This window comes from Arachis ipaensis, chromosome B06, assembly GCF_000816755.2.
Source record: "Arachis ipaensis cultivar K30076 chromosome B06, Araip1.1, whole genome shotgun sequence".
Lineage (NCBI taxonomy): Eukaryota > Viridiplantae > Streptophyta > Magnoliopsida > Fabales > Fabaceae > Arachis > Arachis ipaensis.
In genome coordinates this window covers 37197899-37217626 of record NC_029790.2, presented here as the reverse complement: position 1 = coordinate 37217626, position 19728 = coordinate 37197899, and the positions used below count along the sequence as shown (strand labels likewise).

Genomic DNA, 19728 nt, shown 5'->3' with positions numbered 1-19728 from the left:
TTACGTGAGCTCCCACGTTAACCAAGTTAACGTGGGAGTTAACGTGGTGTGTTGCATCCTTAGGCCAATGTTAGTGACTGTTGAATGTCACTAACGTTGGCTTCTCTTCCCCCTTTAACTTTAGAGGCCACGTTAACTGGGTTAACGTGGGCTCTAACTTGGCCACTCATGAGTGTTTGCTAACGTTAGTGACAATGTTAAGTGTCACTAACGTTGGCTCAACTTCCCTTCTCCACGTTATCTTCGCTTCATGATGCGCTTCGAGCGTCGTGTCATGCGACGTCTTGACCGCATAGACCAGGTGTTTGCATCACAGGGCATTGAGCTCCCTCCACTTCCAAACTCTCCCGCCTCTGACGAGCAGGACCAGGAAGAAGAGCATAGCGAGGAGGTGGCACAGCAGGAGACACCACTAGAGACGCAGACCACCACTGAGGTCCAGCAGCCTCCTGAGGTACAGCCAGTACCTGAGCCATAGCCAGTACCACCTCCAGTCCTACAGCCCGAGCCTGAGCATGAGCCACAGCCTGGTGCGATTGTTGACCCCATTCCGAGCTTCAGTAGTAGCATCGAGGACGATGCTTAATTCTAAAGTGTGGGGAGGTCACCGTTCGTGACCGGTGTTTGCATCCATGTGGTGAACTTTCAGACTTCTATCTCTATTCACTACTACTTTATTTTGTTTTATTCCGCACTTTATGTTTTAGATCATTTTAGGATTATTGTAAATATTTATGCTATTGTAGATACTTTTATTTTGGTTGTGCACACTCTTAGTATATATATGCTTTGCATCTTAGTTGTTGAGTGTGATTAAAAAATAATTTCTGGATTGCTAAAAATCTAATCAACCCTTTTTATATAAGAAATATGTTTTAATTGAAAAAAGGGTAAACTAGGAGAATTTTTAAAAAAATTTCTAAATCACAATGTTGCGTTAGGATAAGCGTAGTCAATATGATAAAAATTTCCAAGAAACTCGTTTTTAGGGCACCACCCCAATTGTTTGAAATTTTTTTTAGAACTTGCTTGAGCTATATACTTGTGGATTATGTTTTGAGCTGAGAACACAAGTATGTGAGAATCGACCCTAATTGTGTGGTTGCATCATACATAACCACTTACTTCCATTCTTGTGTACATTATTCTCCTCCTATGATTGTAATCCTTGATTTGTTTAATTCTATATGTCCATTAACTTGTGTATACATGCATTTATATGATTGAGGCCATTGTTCAAATAGCTCACTTACTCAAATAGCCTACCTTTTATCTTCCATTGTTAGCCAATTTTGGGCCTATGCTTGACTCATTTGTTCTTAATTGTAACACACTACAAGCCTAAGTGAAAAAATAATAAATATCCCTTAATTTGGATCTTTGATTAGCCTAGGCTAGTGAGAGTATTTATCATCTGATTCTGGGAAAGTTGGGAACATTGGGTAGAGATAAAAGTGTGTTTATGTTTCTTGTTGAAAAATATTGGGAATTGGGTACATATTCATGTATTAATCATGTGTAAGCCATATGCATTGATGCTCTTGTATATATATAAAATAAATTTATATATAAAAGAAAGAAAAAAGAAAAGCAATAAAAAGGGGACAAAATGCCCCAAAGTTCAAAGTTCAATAAGAGTCAATGCATAGGTGTGGTGATCAAAAAGAGAGTACATGAGTGTGTGAGAAAAGTGAAGAATGGGTAGTTAGGTTTGTTTAGCATTGTATAGGCTGTCATAGGTTAGGTGGAAAGTTTAAGCTAATCAAAGATTCAAATCTCAAGCTCACTTGACCATATGCATCTTACCTTAACCCTAGCCCCATTACAACCTATGGAAAAGACCTCATGATATTTGTATGCATGCATAAATTAATTGTTGATTGTTAGATGAAAAACAAACCTTGGAGAGCATGATTAGGGGAGAATTGAGTGAATCAACCCCATACACTTGAGTGCTTTGAGCAGATACACATCCGGCGAGGGTTTGATCGCTCAATTACATGTTTCCACCCATGATCATCCTTTCTTGCAAGTTTGTGAACTCTTTCAATGATTCAATCCAATTGTGGTTTGCTTGATTGCTAATACCTTAGCACTTGTGCTTATACGCGTATTCTTGGAGGTTGATTTATTTTGACTAAGCCATTGCATCATGTAGATAGATTGCATTTAGTAGTTGCATTGAATAAATGTTAATACCCTTTTGCTTCTTCTTGATTTTAGCATGAGGACATGCTTAGTTTAAGTGTGGGGATATTTGATAAACCCCGGTTTCGTGATTTATCTTGTGCTTATTTTGGGGGATTTTGTCACTTTTTCTCGCATTTATTCAATGAAATAGCATGGTTTTGTAATTCTTCTTTGAATTTTGCTTAAGTGTAAAAACATTCTTTTTATGCTCTAAATTAGTGATTTTAATTCACTTTAATTCCATTCGATGCCTTGATGTGTTTGATGAGTGATTTCAGGTCCGTAAGGCAAGTATTGGATGGAAGAAATGAGGAGAAAAGCATACAAAAAGGGAGAATGCATGGAGAAACAAAGATTGGGAATGCACCAAAGGACGCGCACGCGCACTAGGCGCGCACGCGCAAAAGTGATTTCACCTATGGACGCGCTCGCGTACATGCCGCATCTGCGCGGGTTGAGAATTTGTCAGCAACGCACGCGCGCACATGGCGCGCACGCGCCGATACTCTCATGTGGCCCACTTGGAGGCAAAATGCTGGGGGTGATTTCTGAGCTGCCCAGGCCCAAATCCAACTTGTTTCTGAGTGTATTTCATGTAGAATTGAAGTCCAAGCAAAAAGGGGAGCAATTAGTTTAGCCAACATGAGCCTTTAGTTAGTTTTCTAGAGAGAAGCTCCTTCTTCTCTCTAGAATTAGGTTAGGATTAGGTTAGAATATTTTAATTTCATGTTTAATTACTTGATCTCATCTTGTTTCTTCCATAATTTCTCATTTCTACACCTTGATCCTCTTAGTTTTTATGCTAGTTTCTCAATTTGCTCTCGTTTGTGATGATAACTCATGTTGGGTTTGTTTACATTTAATGCAATTTTGATGTTGATGTTTCTTTAATTGATGAATTGAGTTGTGACCTCACTTTTCTTGCAATTAATAGTGGTAGATTTTAGTATCTTTACAATTTATGATGCCAACTTTTATTGCACTCTAAGTGTTCGATGAAATGCTCTCTTTAGTTCTTGAGTAGTTTTATCAACTCTTGGTCTAGGCCAAGGGACTTGAGTGATCTTGAGTTTTTGGATACAATGGATTTGGTAATTTGAGAACCCTGTGTGATCAATTTGAAGCTCATTGACGCTAACCCACTACTAAGTCAATTGGTAGGGAGGTTAGGACTTATGGGTGGATGTGATTAGGCCTATTTGACATACTTCCAATCTAGGAGTAAATGTTACGTACTTAAGGCTTTGAGAAGTAGACTTAATGGGTTGGCCCCTCATAATTGTCAATAATTGGTGTTAACTAGGATTGTGATCTCAAGTACCGAAGTCTTAGCCAAGAGTTCTTTATTTTGCTTTCTTTACTTACTCGCTCAATTGACTTTCTTGCCATCTCATAAACAAAACCCCCCTTTTTACCCCATCATAGCCAATACGCATGCACTCCATTGGTTCCTAGGGAGACGACCCGGAGTCCAAATACTCTGGTTAATTCTTATTTGGGGGCTTGTTAATTGTGACAAAACCATAATTTTAATTTGATGGCGAGAGTTGTTTGTTGGTTTGGAGCTATGCTTACAACGAAATTCTTCTTTTTATGAGAGAAATTCCTAATCAACACGAATCTCACGTCTGTCAATAAGTAAATGACATGAAGAGCATGTTGAGCATCAAGTTCAAATAGGAATTGACACAAACAAGATTAGTGATAAGTGTGAGAGCATTTGGTCCCATCCTAACTCAATGATAATGAAGCACAAAAACAAAGAATAATGAGTTAGGAAGGACTAAAGCACTAATCATGTGTGTTGAACAAATATTACAATTAATTCTAACAAGTCATGAAGCACCAAGATAATCCAAGAAATTCTTAACAATTGAGTAGAAAGATTCAACACCAATATCAAAACAAGAAAATTAGAAAAGCAAATAAGAACAAGCTATAAAAAAACTTAAAATACAATGAATGAAACTATGCAAATGCAATAAACAAAAGGAAATGAAAAATAAGAAAGATAAAAGGTAAAAATTTAAAAAAAAAGGGGAGAAGAAGAAATAAAAAGAAGAAAGAAGTGATGAGAAGGGTGAGAAGAAAAGAGAAGAGAAGAAAGGGAAGAGAGAAGAAGAAAGTAAGAAGGGAAGAAGAAAGGAGAAGAAAGGAGAAAAGAAAGAAAAAAAAAAAGAAGAAAGAGGAAGAAAGGAACAAAAATAGGGTAGCTGAGGTGCGAAGGTCACGCTTGCGCAATGGCGATGCGCACGCGAGAAAAGCAAAAAGGTGAACTGACGTGTGAGCGTCGTCCATGCATACGCGTGGAACGCAGAGAAGAGAGATAACGCGTATGCGTCATCCACGCGTATGCGTGAAGCTAAATTATGCTCCCAGCACAAACGCAGCACAAGTCCAGCACAACTCTCTGGTTTTTGTACCAGGAGTCCCACATCAGCCTTTCGACGCATACGCGCTGCTCACGCTCACGCATGGGTGTGCGATAAAGACCAATGATGCGTACGTGTCGCTTACGCTTACGCATGGGGCGACCTCTTTTTTTATTTTTATTTTAAAGAATCGTAAAACGGAAACAGGGCACTCTCCTAACTTATACACATTCTAAGGCAAACAAAATTTAAATTTAACAAAAATCTTTTTAGTTTTTGAAAAATTTTTCAAAGACAATGCAAACAAAACTTGTACTTCAAGCAAAATGCAATTCAAAAACAACTATCCTACTCAAAACATGAATTTAACAAGTAACCTAACAATCAAAACAAGATATGTAAAAGTATTAAAAGAAGAAAACTACCTAACAATGGCAACTCAATTCATCCATTGATTATATCTACAAGAGAATAGAAAGAGTTTACCATGGTGTGGTGTCTCCCACCTTGCACTTTTATTTTAAGTCCTTAAGTTGGACAATTGGGAGGCTCCTTGTCAAGGTGGTTTATGCTTGTATTCATCCTTGAACCTCCAAGGATGCTTGCTCCTCAAATGATTGTCAGAATTTCCAACCGACTTCACCAAGCTTGGGTGAAGTTCTTCCCAAGATATGAGCTCCCAAAATTGGTCTTTATGTTGTGATCTGGGATCCCATATCTTATTTTCACACCCGTCTTCTAATTGATCGTCATTGTTCCATCCGGGTGGTAGGTACATAGAATTCTCATTGGGGCACCAAATTCTCCTCCTAGACCCATACAATTTAGCATTCTTCCAACCATGGGACCTATGCCTTAAGGGTTCAACCTTAATGAGCCTAACATTATTTTTCCACCCACTACACAATTCTCTCATACTCTTAACTCCACAAAGAGCTCTAAGTTGCCCATCCGTTTCAAGTAAACCATATTCAAGTGAGAAAGTAAAGCTTAGGGATAGGAATTTTACCCACTTGAATATTGTGTTGGATGGTTAATAAACCCGATTTTGTGGTTTATCTTGTGCTTATTTTGGGGGATTTTATTAATATTTCTCACACTTATTCACAAGAAATGCATGGTTTTGTGTTCACTTTCCAATGTTGCTCTATGATGAAAAACATGCTTATTTTGCCTAGAAATTGCCATATTTTAATCCTCTTCTATTGCCATTCGATGTCGTGATGTTTTTGTTGAGTAATTTCAGGAATTATAAGGTAGGAATGACTTAGGAGAGAGGGAGAAAGCATGTACAAAAAGGGAGGAACATGAAGAATTAAAGTCTTGGGAGCAGCAGCATCGGCGTGTCCGCGCACTCCACGCACACGCGTGGATGGGATTGGCTGGAAACGGGGCAAAAGGATGGACGCATCCACGCAGATTGGAAGATTTCTATCGACGCGCACGCGCAATTGGCGCGCACGCGTGGATCATAAAAGCAATCGGCGTGCGCGCACGCGTGGGAAGCTGCACGTGACCTCATTAAGAGAAATCTTGCCTAGCGATTTCTGAGGCCAAGGAGGCCAAAATTCAAGCTGTTTCTGCATGGAAAAAACCCAAGGATGTTGGGTGGAAGGGGGGGATGACTCATTTTACATTAGGACACAAATTTTTAGCTAGTTTTGGTTCTTTGGTTATTCGAGAGAGAGAAACCCTTGTTCCTCTCTAGATCTAGTTTCCATTTTGATCTTCCCTTGTTGATTTGTGAATTGGATTTTGTTAATTACAATTTTAATTGTTAAATTTGAATTCCTTGTTACAATCTTGCTTACATTTAGTGATAGTTTTATGATTCTTGTCAATTGTCATTTTATACCCATTTCATGAATGTTATGAATGTTGACTTGTTGATGTTACATTGATGATTTCTATGTTTAATCTTGTTGATTACTTGATTGTATGTTGATAATTGTTAGTGGGTATTTGTGGAATTCAATTTAATTGCTATTTTGAACATGTCTTTTATTAATGCTTACCAAGTATTTGATGAATTGTTTACTTTGATTATGGAGTAGTCTTTTCCACTCTTGGCTTAGGTCAAGGGAATTGGGTAAACTTGAGTCATTGGGTCTAATAGATTTGATGATTTCGGAGCCCTTGGTGGTCAATTTGATACTCATTGACGCCAACCCACTACTAATTTAATTAGTAGGTAGGTTGGGACTTATGGGTTGATGTGGACAAAGCCATTTGACATACCTCAAGTCTAGAGGTAGATATCACGTACTTAAGACTTTGGGGGTAGACTTAATGAGCTTGGTTCCCCATAATTGTCAATATATAGTTGTTGGACAAGGATTGTGATCCCAATTCCCATGCCTAGTCGAGAGTTGCTTTTGTCATTCATATTTGAAAACCAATTTCCAATCTCAATTGCCTTAGTTATAGTTACTTATTTGGGTTAAAGTAGAATTAAGTAGAATATTGCTTGTTCATTGGAATTGCTCAAGTTTTGCGTAGGTAGTTGAATTAGTTTATTACAATTTAAGATTACTTGCTTGTTAAGATTTCCATTTAATTTCATGCGCATAACTCACAATCCCGGATTTCTAACCAATGTCGAAGCACATGTTTGCCCATTCCTTGTGAGATGACCCGAGGTTTGAATACTTCAGTTATTTCTATTGGGGTTGAACTTGTGACAACCAAATCCCTCTTCTAAATTTGACCCCCCGAGGATTGTTGTTGGTAGAGCTATACTCACAACGAGGTGTTATTAAAGAGAAATCTATCAATACACCCTTGGGTGTTACACGTCAATGGTGACTTAGGAAGGGGTGGTTCCAATGATCTTGCAAGTTCCACTCCCTTGTGCTCTTCCTTAACTACCTCCACCTCTTGGCAAGCTCCTTCAATTTCAATTCCTTGCTCACCAACTTCTTCTATACACCCCTCATTGCTCAAACCATGTGTCGGGGGTTGTGCACGGTCCTCCTTGTCATCAATTTCAGAACACAATGAGGGAGATTCGTCAATTTCAAAAGACACATTGGTTTGTGTGGAATCATCTTCAATTATGGAGCTTTTTTCTTTCTCAACCTCTTCCTCTTGGTAGCTTCCTTCCAATTCAATCTCTTCTTCATTGCTTACGAAGGGTATGGAAAGTGAGGTATCTTCTTCTTCAATCTCCATGTCAAGCCCAATGGGAGAGGATTCAATTGTAGATAGAAACTTATCAATGATTGAATCCATCTCTTGATCAACCTCTTCAAAGTCCTCAACCAGGATATGCCTTGGAGGTTGTACACCCTCCTCAACATCAATCTCAAGCTTCTTGGAAGAGGGCTCTCTAATTCTACATCCCCATGGACTTCCAACATCTCCTAGGTCTTCAACCACTTCTTCCGGCTCAATTGTCTCTACTCCCTCCCTTTGTTACAATTCTTGCCTCAACTCCTCTTCTTCACTTTGAAGCTCCAAATTCACTCACTCGCTATGCTCCTTGATTGCTTCTCCATATTCAACAATAGGAGTACCTTGATCGTATAGGCTTAGGCGGAAGGAGACCATGTTGCTAACGGCTTCTGCCAATGTAGCAATCATGACTTTTAGCTTCTTGAACTCCTTTTGCGTCTCCTCTTGCCTTTGGATGTAAGAGCTAATATCTCTTTGTTGTTCTAGCATGAATGCATGGAGAGATTCATCCATTGGAGGTGGTGTAGAAAGAGAAGGTTCATCGTTTAGGAGAAAGGGCTCATAATTGGAAGGTGGTTAATCTTGGTTAGGGTATGAAGATGGTGTATATGGAGGTGGTTCTTGGGAGTAATTGTGTTAGAATTGTGGTGGCTCCATGTATGGTTCATACGGCTCATAAGGTGCTTGGTATGGTGGATAAGGGTTAGGGTCATATGGAAGTATTTGGTGATAAGGGGCTTGTGAGTATGGTGGTTCAAAACTATATTGAGGGGAGGGGTTATATGTATGTGGTGATTACGGTTGAAAACCACAATGAAGATCACCACATCCATTAAATAGATATGCATTAGGATTTGGATTGTACCCATAAGAAACCGTAGGAGGTTGTTGCCAAGAAGGTTGTCCATAAGCTTGAGGCTCCTCCCACCTTTGGTTGTTCCATCCTTGATGCATATTCTCATTGTAATTTCCATCTCCTACAACATAGTTGTAACCACACTCATAGCCAAAAGGGTGAGAATTCATAGTGGCAAATAAAAACAAAGCTAGCAAAAACAAGAAACAAAGTTCTAAACCTAACAAAAACTAACAAACAAGCAAAAGGCAAACATATTCATATTATTAACATATATACAATAACCAATAACAAGCACACATTGCAATTTCCCAGCAACGGCGCCAAAAATTTGATAATGAGGATTTATACCGGTTTGGAATTTAGCAAAATAATTTCGTTGCGAGCATAGCCCAAATCGATAATCGATCCTTAAATCAAATTTTTATAATTGGTTGTCACAAGTACAAACCCCAATAAAAATTAACCGAAGTATTCAAACCTCGGGTCATTTCACAAGGAATTGCAATGAAGTGATTAATTATTGGTTGTGAAGGAACAAGGGGGGTTTGATTGATAAAAGGGCAAGAAAGTAAATAACGAGAAAATAAAGCAAACAAATAAATAAAGCAAGTAATAAAGAGAGACAATCATAGTAAGGATTGAGAATATAGACTTTCTATCCTAGTCACTAATTATCATACAATGATTAACAAGAATTTATCCTATTTAGTCAACTCCAACAATGGAAGAAAGTACAATGTTATCTTCACACGAGAGAAAGTCAAATAAGACTAGTTAATCTCAATCCAGAAGTCCTAATCAACTCACTAATTGAATTAGCAAGAGATTAGAGTCAATGAAAATAATATTAACTAACAACTCTAGATCGCCAACATAAGTTGGGTATTAATGACTCAAGATTGCCTAATTTCTCTTTCCAAGCCAAGAATGCTGAAAAGGCTACTCTAACATCCAACCAAGCATTTTGTCAAACACTTGGAAGGCATAAAATAAAAGCATGGTAAAATTACAAGGAAAAATAAATCTACCACTACCCAATTGCAAGGAAACAATAACAACTCAAATCAACAATAAAAGAACATAAAACATAAATTGCATTAAAAAGGAAACCAAATCCAACAATGGTGCATGAACATAAAAATGACATAAAAAGAAAATTAACAAGAGAACTAAGAGAGCAAAGATGTAACAACAAGAAATTGAAAGGAAAACAAGATGAAAACAAGAATTAAAACCTAGATCTAAGATGCAATTAACCTAAGAATCCTAATTCTAGAGAGAAGAGGGAGGTTCTCTCTCTAGAAAACTAATCTACATGATGCTAACCTAAAAAAAATTGCTCCCCCCCCCAATTCCCTTACCATCCTTGGGTTCAAAAACATTAGAAATGAGTTAGATTTGGGCCTCCTTGAGCTCAGAAATCACCCCAGCGTTTTGCCTTTAAGTGAGTCACGTGACCAACATCACGCGTGCGCGTGGATGACACGTGCGCATCGCTTGATGATTCTTTGGTCACGTGTGCGCATGGGTGATACGTGCACGTCGCTGACAAATCTCCTTTTCACGCATACGCGTGGAAGACGCATGCGCATGGCCTTGAGTTCAGCAAATCCTCACCTCTTCATGAATTCTCCATTTTTGCATGCTTTTTCCTCATTCCTTCAACCCAATCTTTGCCTTCTAATCCTGAAATCACTTAACAAACATATCAAGGCATCGAATGGAATTAAAGTGAATTAAATTTATCAATTTTTGGGCCTAAAAATCATGTTTTACTCTTAAGCACAAATTAGGAGAAATTCACAAAACCATGCTACTTCATTGAATAAATGTGAGAAAAGATGATAAAATTCCCTAAATTCAACACAAGATAAACCATAAAATTAGAGTTTATCAATCATCTTCTCCCCCATTATCCATTCTTAGAACTCTGTTCCTTTGTGAATTATGAGCCATTAAACCTCCTAGTTAAGGTTAGGAGCTCTGTTTATTTCTTTGGATTAAGATTATTATTCTTCTACTTTAACTAATGTTTGATTCAATTCTAAGGTGTTGTTTTCGTTTCTAATCTTATGAATCTGGATGGAACGAGAGTATGACACTCATTCTACATGAGCTCTTGTGATTCTCGAGAGAGTTATCTTGCTTGGGCAACAGCTAGAAAACACTCCTCCTAAACAGAGGGTTACCTACGACTGATTGGGATATGTGACATGAAATCCTGTCAGCTTTGGGTAATTAAGGTTTCTGTGCCACTAAACTGGTTTTCTGAACTGCACCCTTTGATCTGAAAGAATTGACCTTGTTTGTGGCGTTTCAGTAAGATCAGAGGAGATTAATTCGCTACGAGAGTAGGCTTTAGTCACCTATGGTTTGCCATAGAATGAATCATTCACTATTAAGGTAGTTGGTAAAATGTTTTAATCCAGAAAGATAAACATCTCCAAAGCCTTAACTGCTCCCATATATTATCTCTTTACCAAACCTTTAATTTCTTTCTTGATTTTTCTTGATTATTTGATTTATGCAAATTTAACAACAACAACTCCTTTTTTATTTGTCAAACTAAGTCTTGCAAGATAACTATTGCTTTCTCAAATCAAAAATCCTCGTGGGATCGATCCTCACTCACCTGAGGTATTACTTGGACGACCCGGTACACTTGCCGGTGAAGTTGTGCGAGTTCTAATTTTGCGCACCATCGGTCAATGCTCAACTCAAAATGGTTGCTCATCGAGTTGATTGAGCGCTGAATGAACTCTAGCCATCCCCTAGCAACCGGTGTCAGATCATGTTAGCCTAACTGCCCAGATTATCCCTCAAAATTTAGCCTCCATTGAGCTCTCAGAAGGCATATGTCTGCTAATATCTGCTCTGGCCACTTGTTGATGCACGAAAACTTGTCTCTCAACAGATTTTCCTCGGCAAGTATACCAAATTGTCGTCAAGTAAAAACTCACAATAGAGTGAGGTCGAATCCCACAGGGATTGATTGGTCAAGCAACTTTAATTGGAGGAATGTTCTAGTTGAGCTAAGCAGAATTTGATATGAGTGCAGGAAATTAAATGGCGGAAAAGTAAATGGCAGAAAATATAAATGCTGTAAATAAAGAGCTGAATATAAATGACGGAAAGTAAATTGCAGAATCTTAAATGGGGAATGGGGAATTTAGCATGAAAGTAAATGGCAGAAACTAAAGAGAATGGGTAAGATCAGAAATGGGGAATTCATTGGGCTTAGGAGATGTTGCATTCTCCAGATTAAGTTCATTCTCATCTCTTCCTCAATCAATGCATTCATTGATCTCCTTGGCAATCTTAAGTGATTGAATTCCAATTCCTTGGTAACTCAATCTCTCAAATCTTGATCAATTTCCCAATTCCTTGGTCTAATTGCTCATGAGAAGAGATGAAGTTTGGTCACTGATTATACCACATGTATTTCCAAATCAAAGTATTGGGAGAATTATATGTCACCATATCCGCCCAAACCCCAATTTGGTCCAACATGAGAAAGCATTTCTAGCATGATCTCTTCATTCCTCTTCCAAGGTTCAGAAGAGATCCAAGTATGAATAGTTTTTTTTCCAAGACAACTATCCAATTGGATGAAGATTGAAAGCTTTCAAGTAAAATCAAGAGAAAAGAAAGAAGAAGAATAATGAAAACTATTATTGATCCATCAAATTACAACAGAGATCCCTAACCCAATGAAAGGGTTTAGTTGTTCATGGCTCTGGGAATGGAAAGCAAAGATGGAGAGTACATTCTGATGTAAAACTAGAAGTTGCAGAGAAAGTAAAATAATACAGAGAGTAGTCCTCTCCATCCCCAAAAGCTCCTCTCTAGTTCAAAACTACCCCTATATATACTACTCTTCTGATCTTCCAGTTGGCTCTTCAAGTCTTGGATATGGGCCTTTGGATCTTGAGTTGAAGCAGTTTGGAATCTTCATTGGGCTCAGCTTTACTTGCAGAGAAAATGTGAAGTAGGCATGGACTTTGGCTAGGACGTTAGTGGCGTTAACGTTAAGTGAAAATGTGGGTTCGAGAACGTTAGTGACAATCACCTTTTGCACTAACGTTCCTAGCCCAAGATGAGTTACGTTAACTTCAACGTTAGTGGCACTAACGTGACCACTAACGTTGCCTCTTGATCCATTGCGAGCGTTATTGGCGTTTACCTTTGCCAATAACATTGCCCTTGGCCCCTTCTTCCCTACGTTAGAGTTCACGTTAGTGTAGCTAACGTGACTCTTAACGTGGGTATGCCTCAAAACACCCTTACCTTTGTCACTAACGCTCCAAACACCCTTCTTCCCATGTTAGAGTTCACGTTACTTAGGTTAACGTGACTTCTAACGTGGTAGTGATAGCCATCTCCAACGTTAGTGACAAAGGTGAGTGTCAATAACGTTGGCTCATCATTCCTTTCCTCCACGTTAGCTTCCACGTTAATGCAATTAACGTGGCAACTAACGTGGCTAATAGAGGCTTAGTCCAACGTTAGTGACAAAGGTGAGTGTCATTAACGTTGGCTCTTCATTGCTTCTCCCACATTAGAGTTCACGTTAATGTAGTTAACGTGACTCTTAACGTGGCTAAGTGTGCCCCTATCCCCAACGTTAGTGGCATTCACTTTTACCACTAACGTTGGAGCTTTACTTTTCTTCCACATTAGCTTCCACGTTAACGTAGTTAACGTGGCAACTAACGTGGGCTATGATGGCTCATCACGTTAATGTAGTTAACGTGACTCTTAACGTGGCTAAGTGTGCCCCTATCCCCAACGTTAGTGGCATTCACTTTTACCACTAACGTTGGAGCTTTATTTTTCTTCCACGTTAGCTTCCACGTTAACGTAGTTAACGTGGACACTAACGTGGGCTATGATGGCTCACGAAAGCGTTATTCGTGTTCACTTTTCTCATTAACGTTGTAAGCTAGCCTCCTTTCCACGTTAATGGTCACGTTAGTTGGACTAACGTGGCTATTAACGTGGCATCTTCCTTGCTTCCTTTGTCCTGAAATCAAGCAAATAAAGTGCATCAAAGCTAGGTTCTAACCTATGAGATCATGCATCATTCAATTTATCATTCAATTCATGCATAATTCTCATAAAATCATATAAAATTCACAATGTTTGCTTGAATCAAGATGTAAATGATTATTTACCCAAAACTTGCTTATTTCCTAAGAAAGTGCATGAAACTACCCTAAAACCATAAAGAAAAGGTCAGTAAAACTGGCCAAAATGCCCTGGCATCACTTGTCCCTATTGACCCTCTCAGTGTATCACTCATTATCCTCCCTATCTAGTGGCAGGCAGAGTGTCTCTCTCATGCTCTATGGATTGAAATCAATAACTCGCCCTCTCACCATCATCCGCCAGTTCTTGGGGCTGGGGTTTACGCCTTTCACATGCTTGTAGGTCACCCAAGCATTAGCGTAAAACTCTTGGACCATGAGTTGGCCCACTTCAGTGACTGGGTTGCACAATGTGTCCCAGCCCCTCCTCTGAATCTTAGCCTGGACTTCTGGGTATTCGTCCAGTTTGAGATCAAATCGAACCTCTGAAATCACCTTTTTCTGCCCGATGATCTCATGGAAGTAGTCCTCATGGACCTTGGAACTGAACTGGTGCGAGTCAAAGGGACCGGTTACGAGAGCTTTCTCCTTCCTCTTCCTAGAGGATGATTCTCCAGTCTTGGGTGCCATCGGTGATAAATAGTGAAAAATAAAGAAAGCGGCACAGCCACACCAAACTTAGAACTTTGCTCGTCCCCGAGTAAGGAAAAGAAAAAATATAGGAAAAATAAAAGGACTTGGGGATTATGAATGGAGAAAAAAATGAAAGAAAAATAATATAGTGAAATAAAAGAAAATAGTATGAATAGGAGAAGGAAAAAAGTGGTAAGGATAGAAAAGAAACTGAGAGATAAGAATGATGTGGAGTAAATGTAAATGCTGGAAATAGGGCAAGAGAAAGGATGGGGTATGGAAGGTGGGAAGGAAGAGAATGTAGTTGGAAAGTAAAAGGGGACTAAAAAGAAAAGAGAGCGTGTAGTGAATTGATTGTTGTGGTGAAAGGAGGGGGTAAAAAGGGTGATTTATAGGAAGGGGAAGAGGTTTTTAATTGTTGGGGAAGGGAGGGGGTTGGGTAAAAATGAGTGGGAATTAATTGGGGTAGGGGGGTAAGTGGTTATGGGTAAGGTAAAAAAAAAATAAATGGGGGTCCTGGCGCTAAACGCCCAGGTCCGCATTTAGCGCTAGGGAGACAAGGGCTAAGTTCCCAATTGCTATACTCTTGGCACTAAACATCACGTCCGGTGTTTAGCGTCAGCAAGGCAGTGAAAACTCTTCTTAATTCGGACTCATTGGCGCTAATGCCCGGCTTGGCGTTTAACGCCACCTCCCTGGGACATTCCTTGTTTTACATGCCACTCGGCGCCAAATGCCAGGTTGGGGCATTTGGCGCCACCCAAACAGAAAGCTTTCCTCGAAATACATGCTTTATGGCGCCAAATGCCCAACTTGAAGTTTAGCGCCAGAGCACCTAAATCAATTCTTCTCTAGGGTGTTCAGCTTTTCCTTATGATTCTTCTTGTTTTCAATACTTTGCATGACTTAAACACATATAAAAAGATGAAAAACCTTAGAAAAGCAGAATAAAAGAATTAAACTAAAATAAAAGGAACTATAAAACTATAATCAAGATAACTATAAAACCAAAATTAAAGTAACTTCAAAACCAAGAATACGGATAGTTGGGTTGCCTCCCAACAAGTGCTTCTCTTAACGTCATTAGCTTGACATTCAGCTTCTGCTAAGTTAGCAGCTGAGTAGACCTCTGGCAATCAACCTCGCCTCCAAGATAGTGCTTCAGCCTATGGCTATTAACAGTGAACCTTCTATCTGAGTTTTCTTCCTGAAATTCCACATGACTAAACTGTGACACTCTAGTCACTACAAACGGTCCTGACCACTGGGACTTCAGCTTTTCGGGGAAGAGCTTGAGTTTCGAGTTGAATAATAAGACTTTCTGACCTGGCTCAAAAGTTTTGGTGGCTATCTTCTTGTCATGCCACACCTTGGCCTTTTTCTTATAGAGCTTGGAATTCTCACAAGCTAAATTTCTGAATTTATCAAGCTCATTCAGTTGAAAGAGCCTCTTCTCTTCTACGGCCTTGGCATCAAAGTTTAGGAACTTTGTTGCCCAATATGCTTTTTGCTCCAACTCATCTGGAAAGTGACAGGCTTTACCATAGACTAACTTATATGGGGACATACCAATAGGAGTCTTGAATGTCATTTGGTATGCCTAGAGAGCATCGTCAAGCTTCCTAGCCCAGTCCTTCCATGAAGTGCTAACGGTCTTCTCTAGAATCCACTTGAGTTCTCTATTGTAGACCTCAACCTGTCTACTTGTTTATGGGTAATAAGGGGTTACCATCTTATGATGGACTCCATATCTCTATAGAAGTGAGTCCAGTTGTTTGTTGCAGAAGTGGCTTCCTCCATCATTAATTAGTGTCCTTGGGACACCAAACCGGTTGAAAATATACCTTTGAAGAAAGCTCATCATCACTTTGGCATCATTAGTGGGTAAAGCCACTGTCTCTACCCACTTGGACACATAATTAACTGCCACCAAGATGTAAGTGTTTGAGTACGAGGGTGAAAAAGGACCCATAAAATTAATGCCCCATACATCAAATAACTCAATCTCTAAAATTCCTTGATGTGGCATCTCATGATTGTGGAGAAGATTCCCTGCCCTCTAGCACTTGTCACAGTTCCTCACAAATTTCTGAGAGTCTCTAAAGAAATCCGGTCAATAAAAAACCACTCTGAAGAACCTTAGTTGTCATCCTTTTACCACCAAAGTGGCCTCCGTATTCGGAACCATGACAATGCTAGAGAATCTGTTGTGTCTCCTCATCTGAAACATAACACCAGATAATACAATATGAGCATCTCTTAAAAATATAAGGTTCTTCCCACAAGTAGTACTTTGCATCATTTAAAAGCTTTTTAACTTGTTGTTTAGTGTACTCCTTGGGGATGAACCTCATGGCTTTGTAGTTTTCAATATCCGCAAACCACGAAGCTCTCTGAATCATAATGAGTTGCTCTTCCGGGAATGTCTTAGTCACAGAAGTGGGTTGTTGCATCCCCTCTTCAGGCTCAATCCTGAAAAGATGGTCAGCCACTTGATTCTCTGACCCTTTCCTGTCTCTAATCACAATATCAAACTCCTGAAGAATGAGCACCCACCTGATCAATCTTAGTTTAGAATCCTGCTTGGTTAGAAGGTACTTAAGAGCAGCATGGTAAGTAAAACCAATAACCTTAGAACCAATTAAATAGGACTTAAACTTATCAAAAGCATAAACTACAGTCAGTAATTCTTTTTCTGTAGTTGTGTAATTCTTTTGTGCATCATTTAACACACGGATAGCATAATAAATGATGTGCATAAGCTTGTTCTGTCTCTGTCCCAAGACGGCTCTAATAGCATAGTCACTGGCATCACACATCAATTTGAATGGTAAATCTCAGTTGGGAGGAGCTATGATAAGAGTAGAGACAAGCCTAGCTTTTAGAGTTTCAGAGGCATGCAAACAATCATTATAAAAATTAAAAGGAATGTCCGCAACTAAGAGGTTGCTCAAAGGTTTAGCAATCTTAGAAAAATCCTTTATAAATCTCCTATAAAATCTTGTATGTCCCAAGAAACTCCAGATTGCCTTAGCATTAGTGGGTGGTGGTAATTTTTTAATTACCTCCACCTTAGCTTTATGAATCTCAATTTCCTTACTTGAAATCCAGTGCCCAAGAATAATACCTTCAGTGACCATAAAGTGATATTTTTTTCCAATTTAAAACAAGGTTTGTTTCTTGGCACCGTTTCAAGACCAAGGCAAAATGCTTAAGGCATGAGTTAAAAGAATTACTAAATATAGAAAAAGCCATCCATAAATACCTCAATAAACTTTTCAACCATGTCAGAAAATATGAAAAGCATGCACCTCTGAAAAATTACTGGGGCATTACATAGTCCAAATGGCATCCTCCGGTAAGTAAATACTCCAAAGGGGCATGTGAATGTCGTCTTCTCTTGATCTTGAAGGTCCACTACAATCTGATTATAGCTAGAATATCCATCTAAGAAACAGTAAAAAGCATGACCGGCTAACCTCTCAAGCATCTGATCAATGAAAGGCAAGGGAAAGTGATCCTTTCTTGTTGCATTATTGAGCCTCCTGTAGTCAATACACATACGCCACCCTGTGATGGTCCTTATGGGAATAAGCTCATTCTTCTCATTCTTAATCACTGTCATACCTCCTTTTTGGGAACCATTTGCACAGGACTCACCCATGGACTGTTAGAAATTGGGTAAATTATCCCAGTTTCCCAATGCTTTATTACCTCTTTTTGGACTACTTCTTTCATGGTTGGATTTAGTCTCCTCTGTGGTTGCACAACTAGTTTAGCATCATCCTCAAGCAAGATCTTGTGCATACACTTAGCCGAACTAATCTCCTTCAAATCACTAATGGTCCATCCAAGAGCCATTTTATGACTCTTGAGCACTTCAAGTAACGCCTCCTCCTCTTCATACCTCAAAGAGGAGCTAATAATCACTGGATAAGAATCAGGCTCACCTAGGAATGCATACTTCAAAGAGGGAGGCAAGGGCTTCAACTCAAGCTTCAAAGCCCTTTCCTCAGTACTAGGCATGTGAGGCTTCTCCTTCTGAGGTGGTGAACCATCAATTTGAAGCAAATTATTCTCAAAAGGGGATTCCATAACATCATCAAGCTCTTCATCTTCACATACTTCTTCAATCAGGGGCTCAATAAGATAAACTTTCATACCCCTCAGAATCACTAGGGTGTTGCAAAGCCTCAAGCACATTAAGGACAACTTCCTTTTCATTGACCCTCAAAGTCAATTTGCCCTTTTGAACGTCAATAAGGACTCTACCTGTAGCTAAAAAGGGTCTCCCAAGAATCGTAGAGACATTTTTGTCCTCTTTCATATCCAGTATGACAAAATTAGTAGAAAAAATAAATGGTTCTACTTTCCCAAGTAAATTCTTAACAACTCCAAGACAAAATCTAATTGAACAGTCAGCAAGTTGAAGAGAAATATGAGTAGATTTTACCTCATCAATTTGGATCTTTCTCATCAAAGAAAGTGGCATGAGATTGATGCTAGTTCCAAGATCACAGAAAGCTCCCTGAATGGTGATATCTCCAATGGTGTAAGGAATCAAAAAGCTCTCTGGATCCTATATTTTCTCAAGGTGATCATGCTGAATAATGGCACTGCATTCCTTAGTAAGCACCACTATCTCATTCTCTTTCCAATTCCTCTTGTTAGTCAACAACTCCTTCATGAACTTGGCATAAAGAGGCATTTGTTCAGGGGCCTCTGCAAAAAGAATGTTGATCTAAAGCTTCCTGAAGACCTCTAAAAATATGGAAAATTGCTTATCTTTGGATCCCTTTTAAAGTCTCTGAGAATATGGCATTTTAGGCTTGTACTCAGGTGCTTTAGGCAATGTCGGATGTGTTTCAAGACTAACTAGAAAGGGGTTGTCCGGGTGTCTAGAGGGCGCATGCTCTTCCTTACTCTGTACCTCCTCCAGAGCTTCTTTTTCAACCGGTTCCTCACTAACCTTTGCTTCTGAACCTGTTACTTTACCACTTTTCATATGTATGCCCTTGCACTCCTCCCTTAGATTAGGCACTGTATCACTAGGAAGAGTATTAGGAGGCCTCTCAGGTACTTTCTTGCTCAACTGATCCACTTGAATCTCCAAGTTTCTGAGTGAAGTTCTGGTCTCCTACATAAAATTATGAGTATTCTTGGAGAGTTTTGCAACAATAAACTCTAGGTCAAATGATTTTTGAGGATGAGAAGGTACTTGTTGTGGTTGAAAGGGCTGAAACTGGAGGTTGTTGAAGTTATTCTGATTGAAATTACCCTGAGAATTATTGCCAAAATTCTGTTGCCTCTGAGGTTGATTTACCCATCCAAAGTTAGGATGATTCTTCCACCCCGAATTGTAAGTCTTAGAGAAAGGATCATTATTGGGGGGTCTAGAGGAATTGTCCATGTA

At 39.2% G+C, this 19728-nt stretch overlaps 1 protein-coding gene across 1 annotated transcript; it reads right to left on the bottom strand.

Moving 5' to 3' along the window:
- LOC107646794 lies at window positions 15421–15906 on the bottom strand. Its single transcript, XM_016350950.1, has one exon. The coding sequence runs from the start codon at window positions 15904–15906 to the stop codon at window positions 15421–15423; it is 486 nt and encodes a 161-aa protein (XP_016206436.1).

Bases quoted from the DNA above. Each gene is read 5' to 3' on its own strand.
- LOC107646794 (XM_016350950.1), bottom strand. From the start codon at position 15,906: ATGACATTCAAGACTCCTATTGGTATGTCCCCATATAAGTTAGTCTAT.